Source organism: Scophthalmus maximus, chromosome 9 (genome assembly GCF_022379125.1).
Source record: "Scophthalmus maximus strain ysfricsl-2021 chromosome 9, ASM2237912v1, whole genome shotgun sequence".
NCBI classification, from domain to species: domain Eukaryota; kingdom Metazoa; phylum Chordata; class Actinopteri; order Pleuronectiformes; family Scophthalmidae; genus Scophthalmus; species Scophthalmus maximus.
In genome coordinates, this window is record NC_061523.1 from 12472622 (window position 1) to 12492305 (window position 19684).

The 19684-nt window shown below is 42.1% G+C and overlaps 3 protein-coding genes across 7 annotated transcripts; 2 read left to right on the plus strand and 1 right to left on the minus strand.

The window, feature by feature from the left end:
• Positions 1 to 266: 266 nt before the first annotated feature.
• On the plus strand, positions 267 to 5109 carry LOC118319258 (nucleolar and coiled-body phosphoprotein 1). 2 transcript variants are annotated; one of them, XM_035649511.2, is made up of 8 exons: positions 267 to 538; positions 1330 to 1382; positions 1480 to 1556; positions 1912 to 1970; positions 2050 to 2224; positions 2714 to 4063; positions 4198 to 4262; positions 4384 to 5109. In XM_035649511.2, exons 1-8 carry the CDS (start codon positions 431 to 433, stop codon positions 4414 to 4416), a joined length of 1920 nt encoding a protein of 639 aa, XP_035505404.2. In that variant the 5' UTR covers positions 267 to 430; the 3' UTR covers positions 4417 to 5109. The 2 variants fall into 2 exon arrangements, with proteins under 2 accessions (XP_035505404.2, XP_035505403.2); XM_035649510.2 differs by having other exon boundaries at positions 269 to 538; positions 4162 to 4262.
• Positions 5110 to 5294: 185 nt separating this feature from the next.
• Positions 5295 to 15708, plus strand: tmco6 (transmembrane and coiled-coil domains 6). Of its 4 annotated transcripts, none has more exons than XM_035649524.2 (19): positions 5295 to 5525; positions 6914 to 7020; positions 7193 to 7305; positions 7425 to 7608; positions 7827 to 7931; positions 8130 to 8221; positions 8325 to 8441; positions 8558 to 8672; positions 9181 to 9361; positions 9611 to 9705; positions 9862 to 10029; positions 10144 to 10278; positions 10357 to 12278; positions 12444 to 12602; positions 12747 to 12857; positions 13647 to 13703; positions 13817 to 13963; positions 14057 to 14170; positions 14500 to 15708. In XM_035649524.2, exons 1-13 carry the CDS (start codon positions 5435 to 5437, stop codon positions 10372 to 10374), a joined length of 1521 nt encoding a protein of 506 aa, XP_035505417.2. In that variant the 5' UTR covers positions 5295 to 5434; the 3' UTR covers positions 10375 to 12278; positions 12444 to 12602; positions 12747 to 12857; positions 13647 to 13703; positions 13817 to 13963; positions 14057 to 14170; positions 14500 to 15708. The 4 variants fall into 4 exon arrangements, with proteins under 4 accessions (XP_035505417.2, XP_035505418.2, XP_035505420.2 ...); XM_035649525.2 differs by having other exon boundaries at positions 5296 to 5525; positions 8561 to 8672; XM_035649527.2 differs by lacking the exon at positions 5295 to 5525 and adding an exon at positions 5529 to 5666.
• A 592-nt stretch (positions 15709 to 16300) lies between these two features.
• Positions 16301 to 19537, minus strand: aldob (aldolase b, fructose-bisphosphate). Its single transcript, XM_035649531.2, has 9 exons — positions 19389 to 19537; positions 18416 to 18528; positions 18117 to 18328; positions 17951 to 18005; positions 17570 to 17730; positions 17384 to 17467; positions 17113 to 17287; positions 16820 to 17019; positions 16301 to 16544 (listed from the first exon to the last, which is right to left on the minus strand). The coding sequence occupies exons 2-9, from the start codon at positions 18525 to 18527 to the stop codon at positions 16449 to 16451; spliced, it is 1095 nt and encodes a 364-aa protein (XP_035505424.1). The 5' UTR covers position 18528; positions 19389 to 19537; the 3' UTR covers positions 16301 to 16448.
• Between the last annotated feature and the right edge of the window lie 147 nt (positions 19538 to 19684).

Here is a 19684-nt window from a genome sequence, read left to right on the forward strand (position 1 = left end):
ATAATACTGTGGCCAGTATGACTTCCTGCTTAAAAAAGGGAAACTGGTTTCAGCTGAAACAACTGTGCAGGCCCAAACATTAAAGCTGCCAGATACTGCACTGAAACTGCAAAGGACTGCAAAATGTCTCCCAACACCTATACCAACACCTATAACTCCGTGTGGCGTCTTGTCGTTGACAGGGTTTGCGCTTCACTGCCCAAGGATCACGCGGCGGCCGACGCACGACGGGCGGACTACAGTTCCCGTGGTGCACTGCTCGCGGTCAACGGAACCACTTCCTCTCAGTTGAAAGTGCAACGTGCTAACGTGCGCGCTTTCACTGGAGGGGTGTCAACGCTTCCGTGAGCCATGTGGCCAGTTTGAATATGAAAATACTGCCGTTCGTTTCTGTCGCGCGCGTATTCGTCCGCGTCCTCGTGCTTCGGATATGTCCGTGAACGCACCGAAGCACGAGCTGACCCAGCTGATCTACCGACACCTGAAGGAGCATGGCTTCCACTCAGCTGCCGACGAGCTGCAGAGGCTCAACCCACAGGTCGACACACACACACACTCACACTCACACACACACACACACACACACACACCCACACTCACGCACACTGCGACAGCTTAGTTTGGGACGTGTTCAGTAACTGTGTGTAATAGATGCTGCACAACAATGTGACTGTCGGTCTTTGCACACACGCACACACACACACACACACACACACAATACTATTGACCTATAAAGTCTGGCACAAGCTGAATTTCAAGTCCCCACATTCTGTCCTAAAGTGTTTATTTGATTTCGTCAGAACATACTCGAGCTGTGATGTACCAGAGTTGACTTGAATCTAAATGTCCTCTGCACAGAGACGGCACTGCACAGGTGAAACGAGGAGGAAAATCTAGTGAGGCTCCGTCATAATATGTTCATTCTGTAAAAGTGACATATTATTTTTGACAAAGGTGATTGGTCAAACTTGCACACTCTCAATGAGTTTTTTCCTCCCAAAAAGTCTCTGTTTGGTAACAGTGGTTTGTTGCATGCAGATTGTTGAGTAGATATTTTCACTTGTCTAATACAAGTGTAGTTTTCACTATTCATTTCTTAATTTGCATTAGAATAATTCCTGAAATGAAGACCCGCATTGCTGTGATTAGTTTCATCTGTGGTTTTATTGCTACGACAAGTCAAAATGTCTCCTGAGAAGAAAAAAAACATCATTGAATCTGATATCATGATCAAGGTTGCATCCAATTTAGGTAGATCAAGAAAAAAGGAAAAAAAAGCTGTCTAATCTGTGTATTTTTAACATTCTTCTATTTTTTATTTATCTGAAGGTGGAGACAAACTTATCTGCATCGTTACTGGACATCTACAGTTCATGGATAAAGTGAGTCGGAGATCTCTGTCAGATATCAACCCCCTTGATTGGACATCTTAAGCTGTAGCAGGAGATGTATACCAAGTTTTGTTTTTGTTCCCGACAGTGACTCAAAAAAGAAAAGGCAGTCTAACTCAGCCAAGAAGACCGGTTCTAAAGAAAAAGGAAGGACGCCGGCTAAAGGTATGACTGTTTCTTTCCCTAAAAAATTATTTCAAATTTGCAGGAGTGAAAGTTAAGTTGGGGCTGAAATATTTGTGTGGAGCCTAATAATTCAACTAAATTACTGTTTCATTTTGTGGGCTACAACGATTCAGCGAGCTGAAACCAGGATTACTCTGCGCAGTTGACCTGTTTTTTCCTCATTTATAAACTATAAGATGTTTTAAAACCTTTTTAACATTTATTTTTTCCCCACTGTCCACTCTGTCGGTACGTGTGACTGAAGCTGTCAGCATCAGTCCCTGAACAATAAAAAGAGTCTGGTGGGGCATTTGAATACATTTTTAATCAATTCTAACCACTTCTTTTCATCAAGTCTTGACAAAGAAAAAGAAGGATAAACTGGGGAATGAAACAGAGACACCAAAAAATAAGGTGAGTTTTTATTATTATTATTTTTTTCATTGTTTTAGTTCTCAAACATTAAACAAACTGTGTTTTTCCTTTATTTTAGTCTGTGCCAGCAAAAAGGAAAAAAACGGATGGAAAATCTGTAGGAAATGTCACCAAGGCAAAGAAATCAAAGACCCAAACAAAGGACAAAGTCGTGTCTGCTGGTGGAGATGATTCAGATTCTGACAGCAGTCTGGATGAAGAGAAATGGAAGAAACTTGTCCTGCAGTTGACAGGTACGTGTGTGTGCGCGCGGGACAGAGAAAACACGTCAGGACCAGAAGTGCTTTTGATATTTTATGCCAAAGAACAGCAGTTAATTCAACTGTGTTTCTCCACATTACATACATTTGAAACACGGCCTGTGCATAAATTGTGTATAAGGACGTCATTCTATTTAGATAAGCAATAAGTCCCAGTTCACTGCAGTGAGATACAGCTAATGTTTCTAAAGACGGAGAAGCAATGAAACTGATTTGGGAGTTAGATAAAGGACTACAGGTGAGAGTAGGTGGTTGCAGAAGTAAAGACGGGGAGAGCTTAAAGGGAGAGACACCAGCAGGCGGGACAGAACCACCCATGAACAAGCTCACCACGGAAAAATGGTGATTTCATACAGAGCTGTGTGCAGTAGCTGTGTGGTCGCCATTGATGTTTTCTTTTAAACTTTTGTGCCACCTAGCCATGTTTGTTCAATGTATTCACCTTGTTTACCCTGTCCAAAGACTCTGAAATAGCCAAGATGGACACCATCAACGCTCTGGATTCCTCTGCACCACAATCAAAGGCAAAGAGAGTCAGAAAACCCCGGGCTAAGCCTCCAGCAAAAACTGTAACCCCCATTCAGCAAAGTGATGGGACAGTTGAAAAGAAGGAAATAGCCAAGATGGACACCATCAACGCTCTGGATTCCTCTGCACAACAACCAAAGGCAAAGAGAGTCAGAAAACCCCGGGCTAAGCCTCCCGCAAAAACTGTAACCCCCATTCAACAGAGTGATAGGACAGCTGAAAAGAAGGAAAAGGGGGAGGATAAAGCTACAGCAGAGGCACCAACAAATAACAGTGACCACAAGAAGAGCAGTCCAAAAAAGACTGCACCTGTCACCTCCTCTGCCACGGCGAGCCAAGAGCAAAACTTCAACACTGTAGAGGACCGACCAACTACATCCACTGTCTCTCCTTCAAAACAGACACCAGTGAAAGAGAAACGGAAAGTCATGACTCCCACTTATGAAAAAAATGATGAGCCACCGTCTGAGCCCAAGAAAAAGAAGAAGAAGAAAAAGGAGATGACTGAGGTCAAGGTGGTAGAGAATGCCAATGAGACTGGTGAAGGCGGAAAAGAAAAAGCGAGTAAAGTGGAGAGGTTAAAAAAGAATGAAGTCAAAGTGCAAGAATGTGTTGATAAATCTGTGGAGGAGGAGAGAAGGATGAAGGGACAGGAGGGAGATGGGAAAAGTAATGATAATGAAGATGAAATGGTGGAGAAAAACAAAACTGGAGATGCTGATGATGAGAACATTTCAGAGCCAGTAGTTACAATAAAGACACCCAAGAAGAAGAAAAAGGAGAAAACTGCTAATGAGAAAGATTCAGAGCAGATATCTGAAGAAGTAATGGAAAATACAGTAAAGAAAGCAAAGAAGAAGAAAAAGTCAGAGGTGAACGCTGAAGAAGACACAGAAAATGCAGAGCAGGTAGTGGAAGAAAAAAAGGCTAAGAAGAAGAAAAATGAGGCTGCTGATGGCGAGGAAATTTCAGAGCAAACAGTTACAGAAAACAAAGTGAAGAAGAAGAAAAGGAAAAGTCCCAATGAAGAAAATTCAGAACAGATAGTTGAAGAAAAGAAAAAGGAAAAAAAGGACAAATGTGATCAAAACGAGATGTCGGAGCAGATCGCTGAAGACAATATGACAACAGAAAGCCGTGACGGAGAGGAAAGGCCAGAGGAGACACCTAAAGGGAAGAAGAAAAAGAAGAAGGACTCGTCATTGCTAAGTAATTCAGCTGACATGGATCCACTATCTCAACCCAATCCTGAGACACAGAGTCCTCCAACGGAGAAGAAGAAAAGTAAGTAGATGAATCATACCAATCGTGACAAAAGGCCATTTTCCTGCTTTTGTAATTTTCCGACTCACTTTTTTTCTATAAATGTGTTATTCTCTCAGAGAAAAGTAAGTTGAAATCTGCCGATGTCCCAGCAGCGTCTGTCCAAGACACTGCAGCAACACGGACCCTCCTTACACCCTCCAGTGACACCCCTAAAAAGGTATCACAATAACTGCACCTTTCATTCCTTTGATATGTGGAAGAAGTCGTGATCAGTTCCGGTGTTTTGGGGTTAATTCTTCAGATCACTTCATTTGCTCTTTTTCTGTAATTCTTCACAGAAAAAGAAATCCTCCAAGGACACAAAGTCGTGAAGACGTTTGACTCTTCATCAGCACACAACCTAACACATCCTTTTCCACTCAACTTGTATTCATATTTTCATTTTCAAGTGTCACTTAAAATTGTAAAGATGGATTGATTTTTTTTATTTTGATACTTTTTATTTTTAACTTTTTAATTTGTTCACCGTGCTGAATGTGTGGCGCACTGTGACACAGTTGTCTTTTTAACTCACTGTTTTATATGATAATTTCCATGTTTTGGCATGAACCTGCAGAAGGGATTGTAACTGTTTCATGGAATGGACGATCCCCCTCAGGATGTTTGTGATATTCAGTCACTGATTGAACATGTCTCTTCTAATCTCCTTCACCTTCAGTCTGAGGGATTTCCCCCTTGATATTCTAAATCGTACTCTCCTGAATCACAAACCACATCTCTGATTTTTGTTGTGTTCCAAATAGAATAATGACATGATTCTGTCGTCAGGATACTGTATGTGTATGATTTATTACTACAGCGTTCTTGTAAGTGGCCGTAAAGAAGGATTTGATTATGATATTTGATTTGATTTTGTCGATTTTTACAAAATGATAAAGAAATTATGATAATAGCCTATTTTGATATTTGGATTAAGTCCAAGTTGTGAAAAGCATGTTGTTGTTTTAAAAGATTGAACTGTTGGATATGCTTTTCATACAAATTAAACGCTATAGTTTTTGTAATCCTGTCTGAAGTTTTATTATTATGAACAGAATATGACATTAACGTATATATATTTATGCATTATACATAATACATTATATATATATATATATATATATATATACACATTAATAAACAGTATGAATATGACACCGTTTCATACAGTACTTATGTGGGTTAAGAGTCTTCCGTGAGGATCCGCCAGGTGGCGCCGTAGCAGCTGTAAGATGGCGGACCAGACGCAGAAGAAGAAAAAGAACGTTAACCGACCAAACATCTCTCGCTGATGAAATAAATAAGTGAACAAACGAGTTGAACCCGAGCCGCTGACCTCAGAAGAGTCCAATGTGGAGGCTGAACAGAGTCCGCCTCAAAGCCGGGCGACTGGGCGACGGCCTGGCGGAGCTCAGGCTAAAGAGGCGCGAGCACGAAAAAGGTCTGTTGGCGACGTCAAACGTGACAGGCGGCCGCGGCAGTTGAGATCACTTACACGACAGAGAGCCACGTTAAGAGGGACTGACGTCAGGTCAACGTCTTTCCTCTACAGAGTAACGATACGTCACTACACAACAGCCAGGTCACGTCAACACATTTGACTTAATCAAGCTGCTGCCTTGAGAAGTTGTAGCCTGTTAGCGCCCGCAGACTTCAGTGAGCTAACTAGCTAGCACGTTACACTGTGTAGGCCCCCATCAACCTGTGTCTCCTTTTCATCATCTCGTTTCCTTGTTGTCAGTTTGTGGTCTTGTGTGTCTCTACAGAGTCATTTTGATCATCCTATAGTTCGTGTTTGTGGCCTTTGCATCCCTGTGTGGCTAGTTTGTATCGTCACTTTGTCTCTTCAGTTGTCTCTTATGGTCTTGTTGCGCCTCTCTGTGTTTTGTGTCTCTGTAGTCTCTCTGTACGTATTGTGTAACGCGGGCTGAGGGTGGGTGTGTGTGTGTGTGTGTGTGTGTGTGTGTGTCAGCGATGGCAGCGGTAGCTCCGGCTAGCTAGCTGAAAGATCGGCAGGGCAACAGGTGGGATATCCTCACAGTACTTTTATTTGGTTGCAACCTCACTGACTTCACGGTACTGTTGCACGTGGACATACATATCCACAGGAGTACAGTCCCATACAACTCAGAACAAAAACAAAATAGAAAATCGCTATCACTCGCTGAGAAGAGCGGAGGGCTGTGCGTCTTCTTCTCCTTTTTCTACCCACACCCAGTAAAACACAAAGAGGAGGCGCCACCTAGTGACCATACACTGTAAAACACGACTGTTACAGTATAGTGTCTCTGTGGTCATTTTACTTTTCGTGGTCGTTTTTCTTCACTTCATGTTTGTTTCGTGGCTCCCTACTGTGTTTCTCTGTTTTCCACTGTGGTCTTTTGAATCTAATCTTTCTTAGTATTATTTTTTTTTTTTTTACTTTTGACTTACGAAGAAGAAACCCCTGATATGTCAGTCACCTGTGACCTCTAGGCCCTTGTTGTGATGTTTGTGACCCATGAGTAAACATGTTCCCTCATAGAGGTTCCTGAATATATGTTCACAGATAACAACTGTGTTACAGTGTAACAGGTGCACGGCGATAAAAACTACAGCTATAAAAAAAATCAACATTTTGTGTAAATTTAATGATGTACGTAAAGAACATATCATTTGCATTTGTTTCACCATTTAGTATAACACTCTAAAAACAATTATTGAAGAAATACACGCACACAATAATAATTATCGCGTGTAGGGCTTCTGTACACTGAACAAAAGTATGAGCTGCTCTAATATTGCAGAAGCAGACAGTCGTGTGATATTTGTCTATGTTTGTTCCTATAGCACTGAGACAGGCCCGCAGAGACCGACAGCTGGTGAGCAAGAGACTCCTGCTGACTGAAGATGAGGAACAGCGAGAGGTCACCATGGACACTGCGTCAGGACAACAGGTTAACTGAACGACATTGGACATCTTCCTCAAAGGGCTTTAATGTCAGAAAATTTCAGGACCCATTTTCCCAGAGTTCATGTTTGAAAGCATCTTATGATAGATAATTTGTTGTAGCGTGTTTAATAAATGAAGGATATTCAGATTTATTTATCCATTGCTCATTTGCCCAGGATTTGGTCGACCTGCTCTGCAAAGTCCAACACAGCGGGCCTGAGAGGGGAACCCACCTGAAAGCCCTGAGTAAAGCTCTCCGTGACCCATCTGAACAGCTCACCTTCATTAAGTATAGTGGTGTCACCTCATCAAATGAGTTTAAATTATGCTATTGTTGTTTTGTTTTTGTTTGTTTGTTTATAACTCCATTAAGTTCCATGTCTCTCTGTGAATCCTTCTTCCCTCTAGGCAGGAGAATAGTGTGAATCTGCTGGTCAGTCTCCTCACTGGCTCTAACGCTCAGTGCCGCCTGCATGCTGCTCGTTGTCTTCATGAGCTGTCTCACTCTCCCCACACCAATGTGGCCCCAGCCTGTCTGCCTGCCACCCCTTACCTGCTCACCTTCCTGTCTGGCCAGAGCACCAAGTTCACTGTTAGTAGCCACTCATACCAGGCACATTGTAATATCATCGACTAGTTAAACACAAGATTTATTTAACTTTGTGTGTGTGTGTGTGTGTGTGTGTGTGTGTGTGTGTGTGTGTGTGTGTGTGTGTGTGTGTGTGTGTGTGTGTGTGTGTGTGTGTGTGTGTGTGTGTGTGTGTGTGTGTGTGTGTGTGTGTGTGTATTTGTTTTTTTATGTGTTCACAGGAGCTGTGTCTCTACACATTGGGTAATTTATTCCCAGACAGTGATGTTGTGAAAGACAAACTCCTGGCCCAGGGCATCATTCCAGCTCTGGCCAACTGTATCGAGGTAACCTAGCAAGATTCATTGGTTGTAGACGTTGTAACAGCACCTCAGCTGGGATCACAGGAGTCACACCAATATCTTCACTGTGCCTTTTTTAAATATGTCTGTAAATCTCAAATAATTTGTTGAAGTTTTCCAAAGAAACTAAATCAAAATCTGATGACCCACATAGCCCTGAACTGGTGATGTTTGTGTGTCCAGAACCAGAAGCACAATCTAGCAGTGGTGGAAGCGGCAGCCTTCTCCCTCACTCAGCTTCTTCAGGCCAAAGACGCAGCAGAGAAAATAATCCCGTAAGTACTCTTCATTTCACGCTAGTTCTTTTTTTGGGGGGGGGGCTGGATGGACATTAGACATTTCCCCCAGTTGTGTTACAGTACTCCTTTTTGTATGCAGGAAGGTCCTAGCCTCCAGTTTACCTTCACAATTGTTATCAGTCCTGAATCCTGACCCAAACTTTGGCTTGGCACCTGCTATCGAGTGTGCTTGGTGTCTCCACTACCTGGCATGCAGGTGAGACCTGTGTTATTTACAGACTACATTATCGTCACATGTAAATATTCCTCAAACAGTGTAATGATTATAGTAATGATGATCTGCCTCACTTCTCGTCTCTTCCTAACTCGAAGCAGTGATGGTAACGGAGAGCTGTTGGCTCTTGGGGCCCTGTCGCATTGCAGTTCTCTCCTAATGTCACTAGGTGGTGCTGTCGCTGAAGGAAACAAAGAAGAAGGAATGGAGTTGGTAAGTTAAGGGAACAGATGCAGCATTTATGGGGGGCTGGGTTTGCTTTTGAACACTTTTTCTGTTGTTGTTTGAATGTTAAGATTTGTTTACTTGCTTAGAAGAAATAATGTGTATTAGCTTTTGTTTTGGTTTATGTCAGCATGGTCGGAAAATCATATTGCAGAGTCATGAAGCGAGATAATGTTATCTTTTTCTGTTAATGCAGTGACATCATGGCTTTTCTGCTTTGTGTATGCAAGGAAGTTGCAGGATAAAATAGTCCAGATTGGTTGCTAAAAGGTGGCAAATCATCGTCTTTTTTGTTCAAAACCGAAACGTTTGGTTATTTCTTAACCATCATCAAGAAATGATTTGTTTTCCCACAATATATATATATATTTATATACACTGACAGGCAGGAAAACAGTCTATGGTAAACAAAGGTTGTATTGTTTAGGTAAAAGTATGAAAACCAGTTGTTTTAACTAACGTGGAACTTAACTTTCCATGCGTTGTGCCTCTCCAGCTTGTCTGCCCTCTGCTCCGCTGCGTGGGAAACCTTGTTTCCTGCTGCCCAGTGGACAGCCTGAGCACACAAGTAGGTGACGTTCGACTTGTGGCTGCTCTCTGTGCACTTATTAAGGCCTACCTACACACCCAGCCTGCCTTGGCCAGGGAGAGCGCCTGGGTCCTCAACAACCTCACAGGTTAGACCGACCTGTTACCCATACCAGCAGACCTTATTAAAGATTAATACACACAAGTAATATTGATCATTGTTTAGCTCTTTTTTTAGGAGGAGTCAAAAGCTTATTAACTGAATATACTTGATGCAAAACATGAATTTGTGTGGCAGAGTTTTTTAGTTTACCCACCTGACGATCACTGTATTTAATAGGAGGGTTTGTTTGTAATATAATTTATTCCAATGTCTTTCCCATCACTCTGGTTTCCAGCTCACTCCACTGATTTCTGCTCGGCTCTGCTGACTCTCAACTTGGTCCCTGGACTGATCCAGCTTCTGCCTTTCTCTCAAGGCATCAATACAATGGTCAGTGCAAGCTAAAGCCAGACTTTTGATATTATTGCTTTTGTAGTAATACTTCACAGTCACCTTGGCAGATGTTGAACACATTCTAGTTTTTGTTTGAGCCCTGCATTCCTCACAGACACACCTCCGTCTCACTGGCCCTCGCCTTCTTGTCAGATCCTCAGGGTTCTCGCAAACGTCGCCCACAAGAAAAAGGAGTCCTGTTTACAGCTGGCCCAGCTTGGGTTGCTGTCTACGCTCTGCGCAACACTCAAAATGGCTGACCAAGAGATGGTGACCCTGAGTCTGGAAATCCTCTTCATGTTGGTCATTGGCCGACCACAGGTAAGCAAGGCTACTTTGAATTAGCAAGAGGGCTGATGCGATGATGTTGCTTAGTCACTGTTTTTGTAACATATTTCACCAGTGTCTCATAGAGCAATTGCTCTTTCCTTTTAGGTGGCAGATGAGTTTGTGAGGCTCAGTGGAGTTTCATTGTTGGAAGCAATTCAGTACAATAGTGAAGGAGAGATGAGGCGAAGAGCAGCATACCTCCTGGAGCACCACCTGCTGTCTCACTCAGCCGACTGCACAGTATAGACCTGCTCACTTTTGTTAAATTTAGACTAATACAGAATTCAAAAATGACTCATTTGATCTGTTATGCTGCAGGTGGACAATGTCCCATGATCTTGAGGCAACGGGAAGGCATCAATTTTACACATACGGTACAGTGTATCACCATATACAGGCTCTATGAGGACATGCCTGAGGATATAAGACAACTTGTTTATATTTTGACTAACGTAAGCTGATAGACAGATGCTGTTTTTATATTGAATTTATGTAATATGATCTGTTTTTACCATTGGTTATCACTGTTGCATCAATGGTATTTTTAATAACCATAAAGATGAAGTAAGTTTTTAATACTTCTAGTCTTAGACTCATTCTCAAGCCTTTACATGAAATTGTATGAGAAAGACTAAAGATTAGAGAGACTGAGATTTTGCACACAGAGTTCTCTCGAATGGCTGTAGAGGACTTAAATGTATAATTGTGATGAAAACCACGTTTTTGTGATGATGACGGATTTTAGAAGTATGTATTTTTAACCAAACATGCAACACCATTGTATATTCATCAAATAAATGAATAAACAACACCTTCACAACACACACTAGATGGTTGTTTAGTAAGTGTTTGAGCATGACGATATATTGTTTTTTCTTTGACATTAATAAGCTCATGTATTTACACAACGATGAACCAAAATGTCATGACCATTCCCATTACACTGCAGTAAGTGAACAGTTTGGTTGGATGTGGTAGAAATGGGGAAGACAGTGATCGAAACCACCAGCCGGGTGCTGGGGGATGTGTGGTCGTTGACTCAGTGTATAAGACAACATGTCCGCCTCTCTCTGGGATCTATGATTGTAAATGTAGGACTTTTTTTCATAAACTGCCCCTGTTGTATCAATATGTTTGTTTGTGAAATCCTTTGACCGACAATATGTTCAAAACATTGATGTTGTGAATTTGATCAAACTGTGTATGGGAGAGATATTGTCTTATGAAATTGATAGTATCAATGAGCATATTGTCTTAAATAATGACATTGTCCCAAGTTAATTAGCTGAAAATAATCTGCATCTATTCAGATATAGCCCAAATTGATCCTTATCTGAAAATTATGATATTGTAAACAAATTAATTACTAGCGAATACAGTCTTGCTGCAGCCCACACCCACTTAAAAAAATGAATGAGGACTGCAGAATTCCTTATCCAAAATTCAAATCTACTTGTCATGTTTTATTTACTAAAATGACTTAACATTTTAATCAAAACTAATAAGATAAAGCAAGAATGTGGCTCAAATGAAAAGATCCTGTGTCCGTGTGTTTGACATTCAAGCTAGCTTTCCTCATCAAACAACACCAAGAAGACAGTTTAGTTTTTTTGATGTCAGACGTTGTCCTTTGTGTTCAGTTCAAATCAAAAGATTTGTTCTGATATACTTAGTTGTTGCACACAATCAAAATCTTATAAACTTTGTATTCTGCATTGACGAAATGTTGAAATTCATATATTTGTGTGGATTATTACCTTATGGGACCAGCTCCAGTTAATTGAGGTTGCTGCCTGAAAGAACAATATAAACTCTTTGCAACTGACTCCGTTCGACTCCAGTGAACTTTTTTGAATATTTTTCTGACTCTTAAGATTTATTGAAGACGCTACTTTCGACAAAGTGTTGGTGCAGGAACCAGATCTTTGGGTTTCTGTGACCCGGGAGATTTTAAATTTAAAATCCCATTCACCAACAGGGCATCAATTCATTTCAGCAGAAATGGTTTTGACCCACTTGTTCTGTTATAAACTATTTGACATCATAACAGTTCTCCCTTCCCTGGATTTACACAGAGGACATTTTAGTGTCAAACTGCCTCGGCCTGCAAGTGTCCAGCTCCTCCCCTTCATGAAAAAAAGAAGAAAAAGTCTCAAATTTCCTCACTTCCTCTTTGCACCAACAACATTCTCTTCCCGCTAGCTTTCGTAATCCTTCTCTGCATGAAAAAGTAAAACAAGGTGGGACACTTCATGTTTTTGTGTGAACCCCAACATTCTTTTTGACTACTTTTTGCATGTAGCAGTTTGTCCTTTTTGGAGTCATTCTGCTATTCTGTCTCCTTGACTCACTCGAGGGGAAGATATTCATCTGGTTCGATTAACTCTTGTTCTGTCTTCCCACAGCCAGACACGGCGTTTAGTTTACTGACAATGGAGGGCACTGAGCCAACAACGAGAGTGGGAACAACAGGAAAACATGGGATACAGGAGGCAGACAGCAGAGAGCTGATGTCCAGCAAACCTCTGCATCGTTTTGTCAAGAGGGAGCCCAGATGTCTTGGGGTAAGATATCAAATAATGCAGACACACAGGGACATGAGATAGTGGACAGTTATAAGAACCTGTGCTTTGAGTAGGAGTTAACTGCACCTGCAAAAGTGTCACTGCTGTGAACTGTCTATGCATCCTTCATCTCCTCCTTCTTAGATTGTCCTTCTGATGTTTGGCTGCGCAGAGCTCCTGATGGGATTTCATCTGGCCTCTGAAGATTTGCCAAACTCTTGTGTGATCTACATCCCCTTCTGGCAGGGAGCTCTGGTACTTAATACTCGAGTGGTTGGCAATGACATGCCCAAAATGGAGAAACATCGTACTCGGACTGTGGTGTATTCACTAATGACATTCACTAATGTGATGTACGGTAACAGAGTAGCACTTTAAATCCGCTGAAAACTTGGTGTTCAAATATCATGGAATAGTTTGATATTTTGTTATATGTATATTTATTTTTTGAATTCCCGACTTGCTCCATGTGAGCCGTCTTGTGTTTCCTCCTTCAAGCTCACGTCCTCTACCAGAGGCCTGGGAGCCTGAGGGTTCAGTGAAGTGTCTTAGCTGTTCCTAGGATTGGCTCTTCTGGACAGAGAACTCAGATGTTGTTTCTGGGATCTGCTGGAGCCACTCTCCCACTTTGGGAGAAAGTTCAAATTAGCACAAATTAGTTTATTTCCCAAAATGCCAAACTATTCCTCTCAGTCAAGTTCAGTTAGTTAGACTCCAGTGGTCACTTTTAACAAACCTGTTATATTAACCATCACATCACATCACATCACACATCACAAATCACAAAGTTTAGAGAAACAGGTTATAATGTAGACTGTGGATTTTATCCCACAGGTATTAAATGTCTTCAAACATTTCACTCCAGCACAGAAGAGAGTTAGTTTTAGTTTTTAGGGTATTTTTTCTGCCACGGCTCCCAAGGTGATAAACATGATCTGTGATCCAAGCTGGTTAAGTCACATGCAGTCATCAACATATACTTTGATAAAAATGATATGATATTATGATCATGATGTGTGTGTGTGTGTGTGGTTTTTTTTTTAGTTTCTTGTCTGTGGAAACCTGTCTATCTACACCGAGATCCATCCGTCCAAGAAGATGGTAGGCACATTTGTGGTTTTATGTTCTCGCTGTAGTTATTGATTTTTTGTTCAGTCACCTGCAGTCTTTCTGTCTCAATGAGCGACTCATTTTGTGGAACTCATCTTTCCCAGGTGACTGTGTGTTTGGCCATGTATGTGGTTGCCCTCTTGGGAACCATCGTCTCTATTGGTTACAGGATATTCTGCTTCAGCCATTTAGCCTACCTTAAAGGCATGTCAAGTTACAGCCAGGAGAAGGAATGGGCCGTCATTAGAATTGTGAGTTGCAACATATAGTTGTTGTTTTTTTTTACCAGATAGATGACATGAACATTTTCATACATAACTGTCCCTCTCACTTTCTATCTCCAGCAACAGCTCCTAGGTGTTGAAGGCTTACTGTTCACGTCCTCTTGGTGTGTGGTAGTGCTCCTCATCTTCTTGAGTAGCGTTGCACGTTTTGCACTGAAATCCACACAAACTCAGGTAATACATGTTTATACTGCCTGCTTTATACATCTGAATATAAATATAGTTTTTATTAAATATATAAATATAATTTTTTTTTCACAATAGAAACTAATTTGGACCTTAAACCAGCTTTAAACCAGCTCAAACAAACCAATTCCTTGATGAGGCTCAAAAATGTTAATTATAAAACACCCCAAGGCATCAGCGGCCATTGTGAGCCAGATTTCATTTGTCACAAGGGTTTCTGATAAAATAACATCTCACACTAGCTCCGTGTCAGTCATCATTTTACTGCCTTCTTGTGTCCCTCGTCTCTAAGCGGCATCCACTTATATCTTCAACAGGTCATTGTCCAGTGCATCCCAGCGCCAGCACAGAGTGCCACAACATCAACCTAAGATCCGTCTTTTCTATCATCATTCTACAATATGTAGCACTGTTTTCCCGCAGGTCACGTAAATATGTCAGTATACTTCTGCACAGTATATTACATGTGAATGTTACACCACCTAGTGGCAGTAGCCTTACTGCCAGCGTTTTTGTGAGGGACAAACGTCATTCAACAGTATGTGAACTACTCCTGTGAACCACATTTGTTTGCTTTTTTTGTGAAACTTGGTTGGGAATGACAACGTGAGATACATATTTTACATGCACTCAATATGGAAACAAAGCAACCACTAATATCTCTATAGGAAGGCTTATGTGTACTTACTGTATGGGTCATAGTAAACGCTTGTATTACATAACACTTAACTATAACACATTGTTCATGGTGCACAAATGACCTGAAGTAAAGCCTTGAGACCAACAGGTCTGGCAAAATCTTGTCACCTTATCTTTATGTATATTTTACAAACAGTAAATATAAGGTAACACTGGTCTTCAGACAGAAGACCATGCTTTTATATTTACATTAAATTAATAAGTGCATTTTGTGTCCGCTCCACAATCCCCCAAAACACATCCAACCAGGAAAGTTTTTAATCAAAACGTACGGAGTCAGTTAGAATTTCAATTATGTATTGTCGACACTTTGTGTAAAACTAACTGATTTTAAAAATAAATCAGTATTCAGTGTTTGGGCTGAGTTTAGCCTGTATTTTAAACTGTGCCTGCAGCTTTTAATCATCAATGTGATCTTCTACTGTACATTTAGCTGAAGACATTTTACAGTGTGACTTTGGACAGATGAGCAGATGTGGCTCTGTTTTAATTACAGGACAGCATTGTGATTGTTGCTTCAGAAATCAAAAGAACATTTGGTTTATTGGAAATAATTTGGGTTGGAATCTGCTTCCATATGAATTGGTTCAATGGATATAATTGCTGGCATGTTCCTAGTGTAGCTTTTGACTCGGATGTACATGTCCATAATTCAACATGTTCATCTACAGGACTGTGATATGAGGAGCCTAATTGGAGACCTGTTGCCATCGTTTGCCAGTAAATGTGTGAAGAACAGATTTGGGCAGGGGTCACTAACTATATTTGGTGCAATCAATGTGATGCATGATGTCTTTGTTAAATAAAGAACAAAAATACAATGCGAAGATTGTGTTCACATAATTACCCACATATACATTTTATGAAACTTACTATATGCTCCAGTCAGACCACAGTGTGCTGCAGCATATTAAATGGCACAGTCGCAGTAGTTTGTACCTTCAAGAACACTTTAGTAGTTAGCCCTGAAAAAATCAGATCACACATCCTCTCAATTTTATAGTGAGATATTTATTTCATCCTGGTACCAAATTAAAGGCCAAACCATTAATTCAGTTAGCCATCTATATTACAGGTCTCTATATATATTCATATATAAATGTGTATATTTGGCTAGACTGCCTTACAGATGCATTATCAAACTGATCAATGCATTTTGGCTCAGGTGATTTTAACCTGTGCGCACGCACATCCACACACAGTCTGTGTTGTTGAATAGTAGGACCACATCCTGCTGTGAGCTGGGCACACAGTTGAGGGTCAATGTGGATGAGCTGCCCAGCCATGCAAGATTATGTTATGGATTAATATTAAATTCTGTTATTTTAATACATTTAGAACTTAAACAGCCAAACTCCATGCACCCAAGACAGACGCCTTCGACATGCCCTCAGATCCCAAGAATCACCACGATACCAATAATAGTCACTTAATTTATTTCCAGTCATTTCACTGAGTAGACAAACAGTTCAACATAACAAATCTCCCCCTGGTGTTGGTGGTATGGGGGAAGATAGATTTGGTCCATGTGCACTTTTTTTGGAGGAGGTTTTAATGTTCACAGCATTTAATAGACATAGCTGGCCGTATACAGAGATTGCATGGAGGCCGTGTCAGCCGAGCCGGTGGGCTTGTACTCTCCTTTGGCAGCCAGGCCATTGATCTGAAGAGAGCAACAGAAGGGAAAAGTTAGGGCAAAGTCAAATCTGTGTGTTAATAATCAGCCAAGTTACTGGTGCCACATTAGTGCGAGACCAGAGATGATGATGATGATGATCCAATCATTGACTAGCCAGTCTAAAGTTGTGTAATTTAAGATAAAAAGTTATTTAGTAGCCAGTCCTGTGCACAGTCCACAACTACAAATTGATGAGCGTGAATTATTTATTTGTGTTTATTCATCATTATCAACAGCCTTATGTGCCCACCGACGCTCACCTTGGCCCTGGTGTAGAAGGCTTCCTGTGCAGCTGCCTTGTTGGCAGCTTTACCCTGCCAGGCAGAAAGAGCAGAGGCCTGGAGTGCACGGCCGTAAGAGAAGGTCAGCTTCCAGGGGCGGTGGAGGGGCACCTGGTTGATGGCGCTCAGGTTGCGAGAGGCCTCCTCCTCACTCTGTCCTCCAGACAGGAAACAGATGCCTGTGAAGACACGTGACGCAGCATGTTACGTGTATCTAATTCACTGAGAAACCTGGTTCTCAGAAGGGGAAAAGCTTTCCTCCCAACACTCACCTGGCACAGCAGCGGGGACAGTGCGCCTCAGAGCAGTAACTGTAGCCATGGCAACCTGCTGAGGGGTGTACTTTGTAGTGCAGGCCTGTCCAGCAGTGACCATGTTGGGCTTCAGCAGAGTGCCCTCCAGGTAGACATGGTGATCAGACAGAGCTTTGTACACAGCAGCCAGAACCTGATGAGGCAGATGTATTACAATACTTTAAACCAACATCCGATTGAAAAATAAACATTTTTATGTGGAAAACTAAACCAGAGACGATGATCCAACCTTTTCTGTGACATACTGGCAGCGCTGCAGGTCATGGTTTCCATCAGTGAGGATCTCCGGCTCCACAATGGGCACAAGGCCATTCTAAATTAGAGAGTACAGAAACGTTAAAATGAGTGCCTCACAAACAAATTTACTGACCCAGATCAATTCCTCTTGTCATGTCTGTGGATAACACACACACACCTTTTGGCAGATACTGGCATATCTGGCAAGGACATTGGCGTTCTCTGCAATGGAAAGGGCTGATGGGCAGCCATCGGAGATCTTCAGCACACACCTCCACTTGGCAAAGTCGCAACCGTCCTTCTTATACTGGGCACAACGCTCGGAGAGGCCGTCGAGCCCTGTAGGAAAAAAATTGTTGAGTGAATGTTGGTATGCTATGGTGGCAGGTCTACAAAACACATGGTTTTCCAAATCACTTTAGAAATCAGTTCAGATAAGCACTTCCCTCAGTCTTGTGTTTTTGACAAACTCTCCTATCAAAGTTGTTTATGATTTAATGTGCATTGCATAACATTTTCCATAAAGAAGTTCTAATTTAAGTGCTAGTATTAATTTTACCTTGTGTGGTGGTCTCATCATTTGTTCCAGTAAGACCGGCTGTGCCTTTGTCAACCTATGGAAAGACGATCAAACATATTGATTAATCTCTAGAGGTCCATATGTGAAAGACTTGCAAATGTGTGGAATCAACAGTGTTGTGATTTAGCCTCTGCCGGCTCCTCACCTTGATGCCGACAACAATGCCCTGATCCTTGATGACCTGAGGGAACAGCTTGCCGCTGTCGGCTTTCTGGTAGAGCGTCTCGTGGAAGAAAATGACCCCACCAATGCAGTTGGACATGGAGGGGTCGGCAGAGAAGAGCAGGTTACGGAAGCAGCGGCGGTTCTCCTCGACGTTCTCCACGTTGATTTTCTCCAGGCGCTTTCCCATGGTTCCTTGAGAGGGCGAGGAGGTCAATTTCAGACGCAAACTCTGCAGTCACCTCTAACCACGAGAGAAAACACTTAAGACTGGAGGCTCACCTGTTGATTCATCTGCTGCCAGGACTCCCTTTCCTGGAGCCACGATCCTCTGGGCAATGTCAGAGAGCTCCTTCTTCTGCTCCGCAGTGAGGGATGGGAATTGATGAGTCATCCTAGAAACAGACATATGTCTTTTCACTGAAAGGTGTTCAGAAAACTTTCATCTTTGTTCTTCCTCTATCACGCACAAAGACCTCGGCCCGTGACATCACATTTCTCTTGCACCAATCCTGTAAATATTTGGCTTGCATGGTTGAACTTTTGCCTTTCGAACAGATAAGCTCTGCCCCTTGGTGTGGGACAGAAGTTCACAGTTCACTTCCAAGCTGTTGGCCACACGTTTCCCCAAGACTCTGCAGTAAACCACAGAGCGGTAGGGAGAGGAAGAATTAACATCATGAGCACATTCCACTAACATGCAATAAGTCATCATGTGAGAATGTATAACCACCACTGCTCTCAGTAGAACACACACACACACACACACACACACACACACATTATATGTCCTGTTATATATTGTATATACCTATTGCTTTTTTAAATTGTATCTATATTCTTCTGTCCACTTTGCTGCTGTAATGTCCAAATGTCCCCATTGTGGGACGAATAAAGGTTTATCTTATCTTATCTTATGAACAACGCCGGTGTTTGTTTCATTCCCAGGTAACGTGCTGCTGCAAGAGTCGACGGAGAACACGTCGACAATGAACGTGCAACCCTTTCAAAAGTAACATCACCACCGAGCAAACGCTGCAAAGAGATTGTCAATCGTCCCAATTGCATCGGTGACACTCGAGCAATCAGACGTGACGACCTGTTGATCCAGTTCTGCAAACTTTAGGATGCTGGAAAAAAAACAGGTCAAGCAAAAGCAAAGTTCCAGCGCTGCACACTTACAAACGCGAGGCAACGCAAGGATGCGGACTGACCTTGCAAAAACCAGACAAGAGCTACAAACTTGACAGCTCACCTGAGAGTTTAAAATCAAACAGCAACGACAGAAATCGCAGACAGCGTCGGAACGAGAAGGCCGAGCGCAGCGCTCGGGGCTCTACTTATCGCCTGTCCGCGGGATGAGGAGGAGGCGCTCGTGATGTGGCGGGGCGTGGGCCGCCGCCCTAACGCTATTGGCCCACGCAGACAGAGAGGGGCGGTGTTTGCATGGTGTTCCTGCTGTGGCGTCATCAATGCACTCTTTTGTGGACTTTTTGGTTCACGTCGGAAGAGAGGGTTTGTTGAGAACAGGAAGGGAACACGATGTGTCGT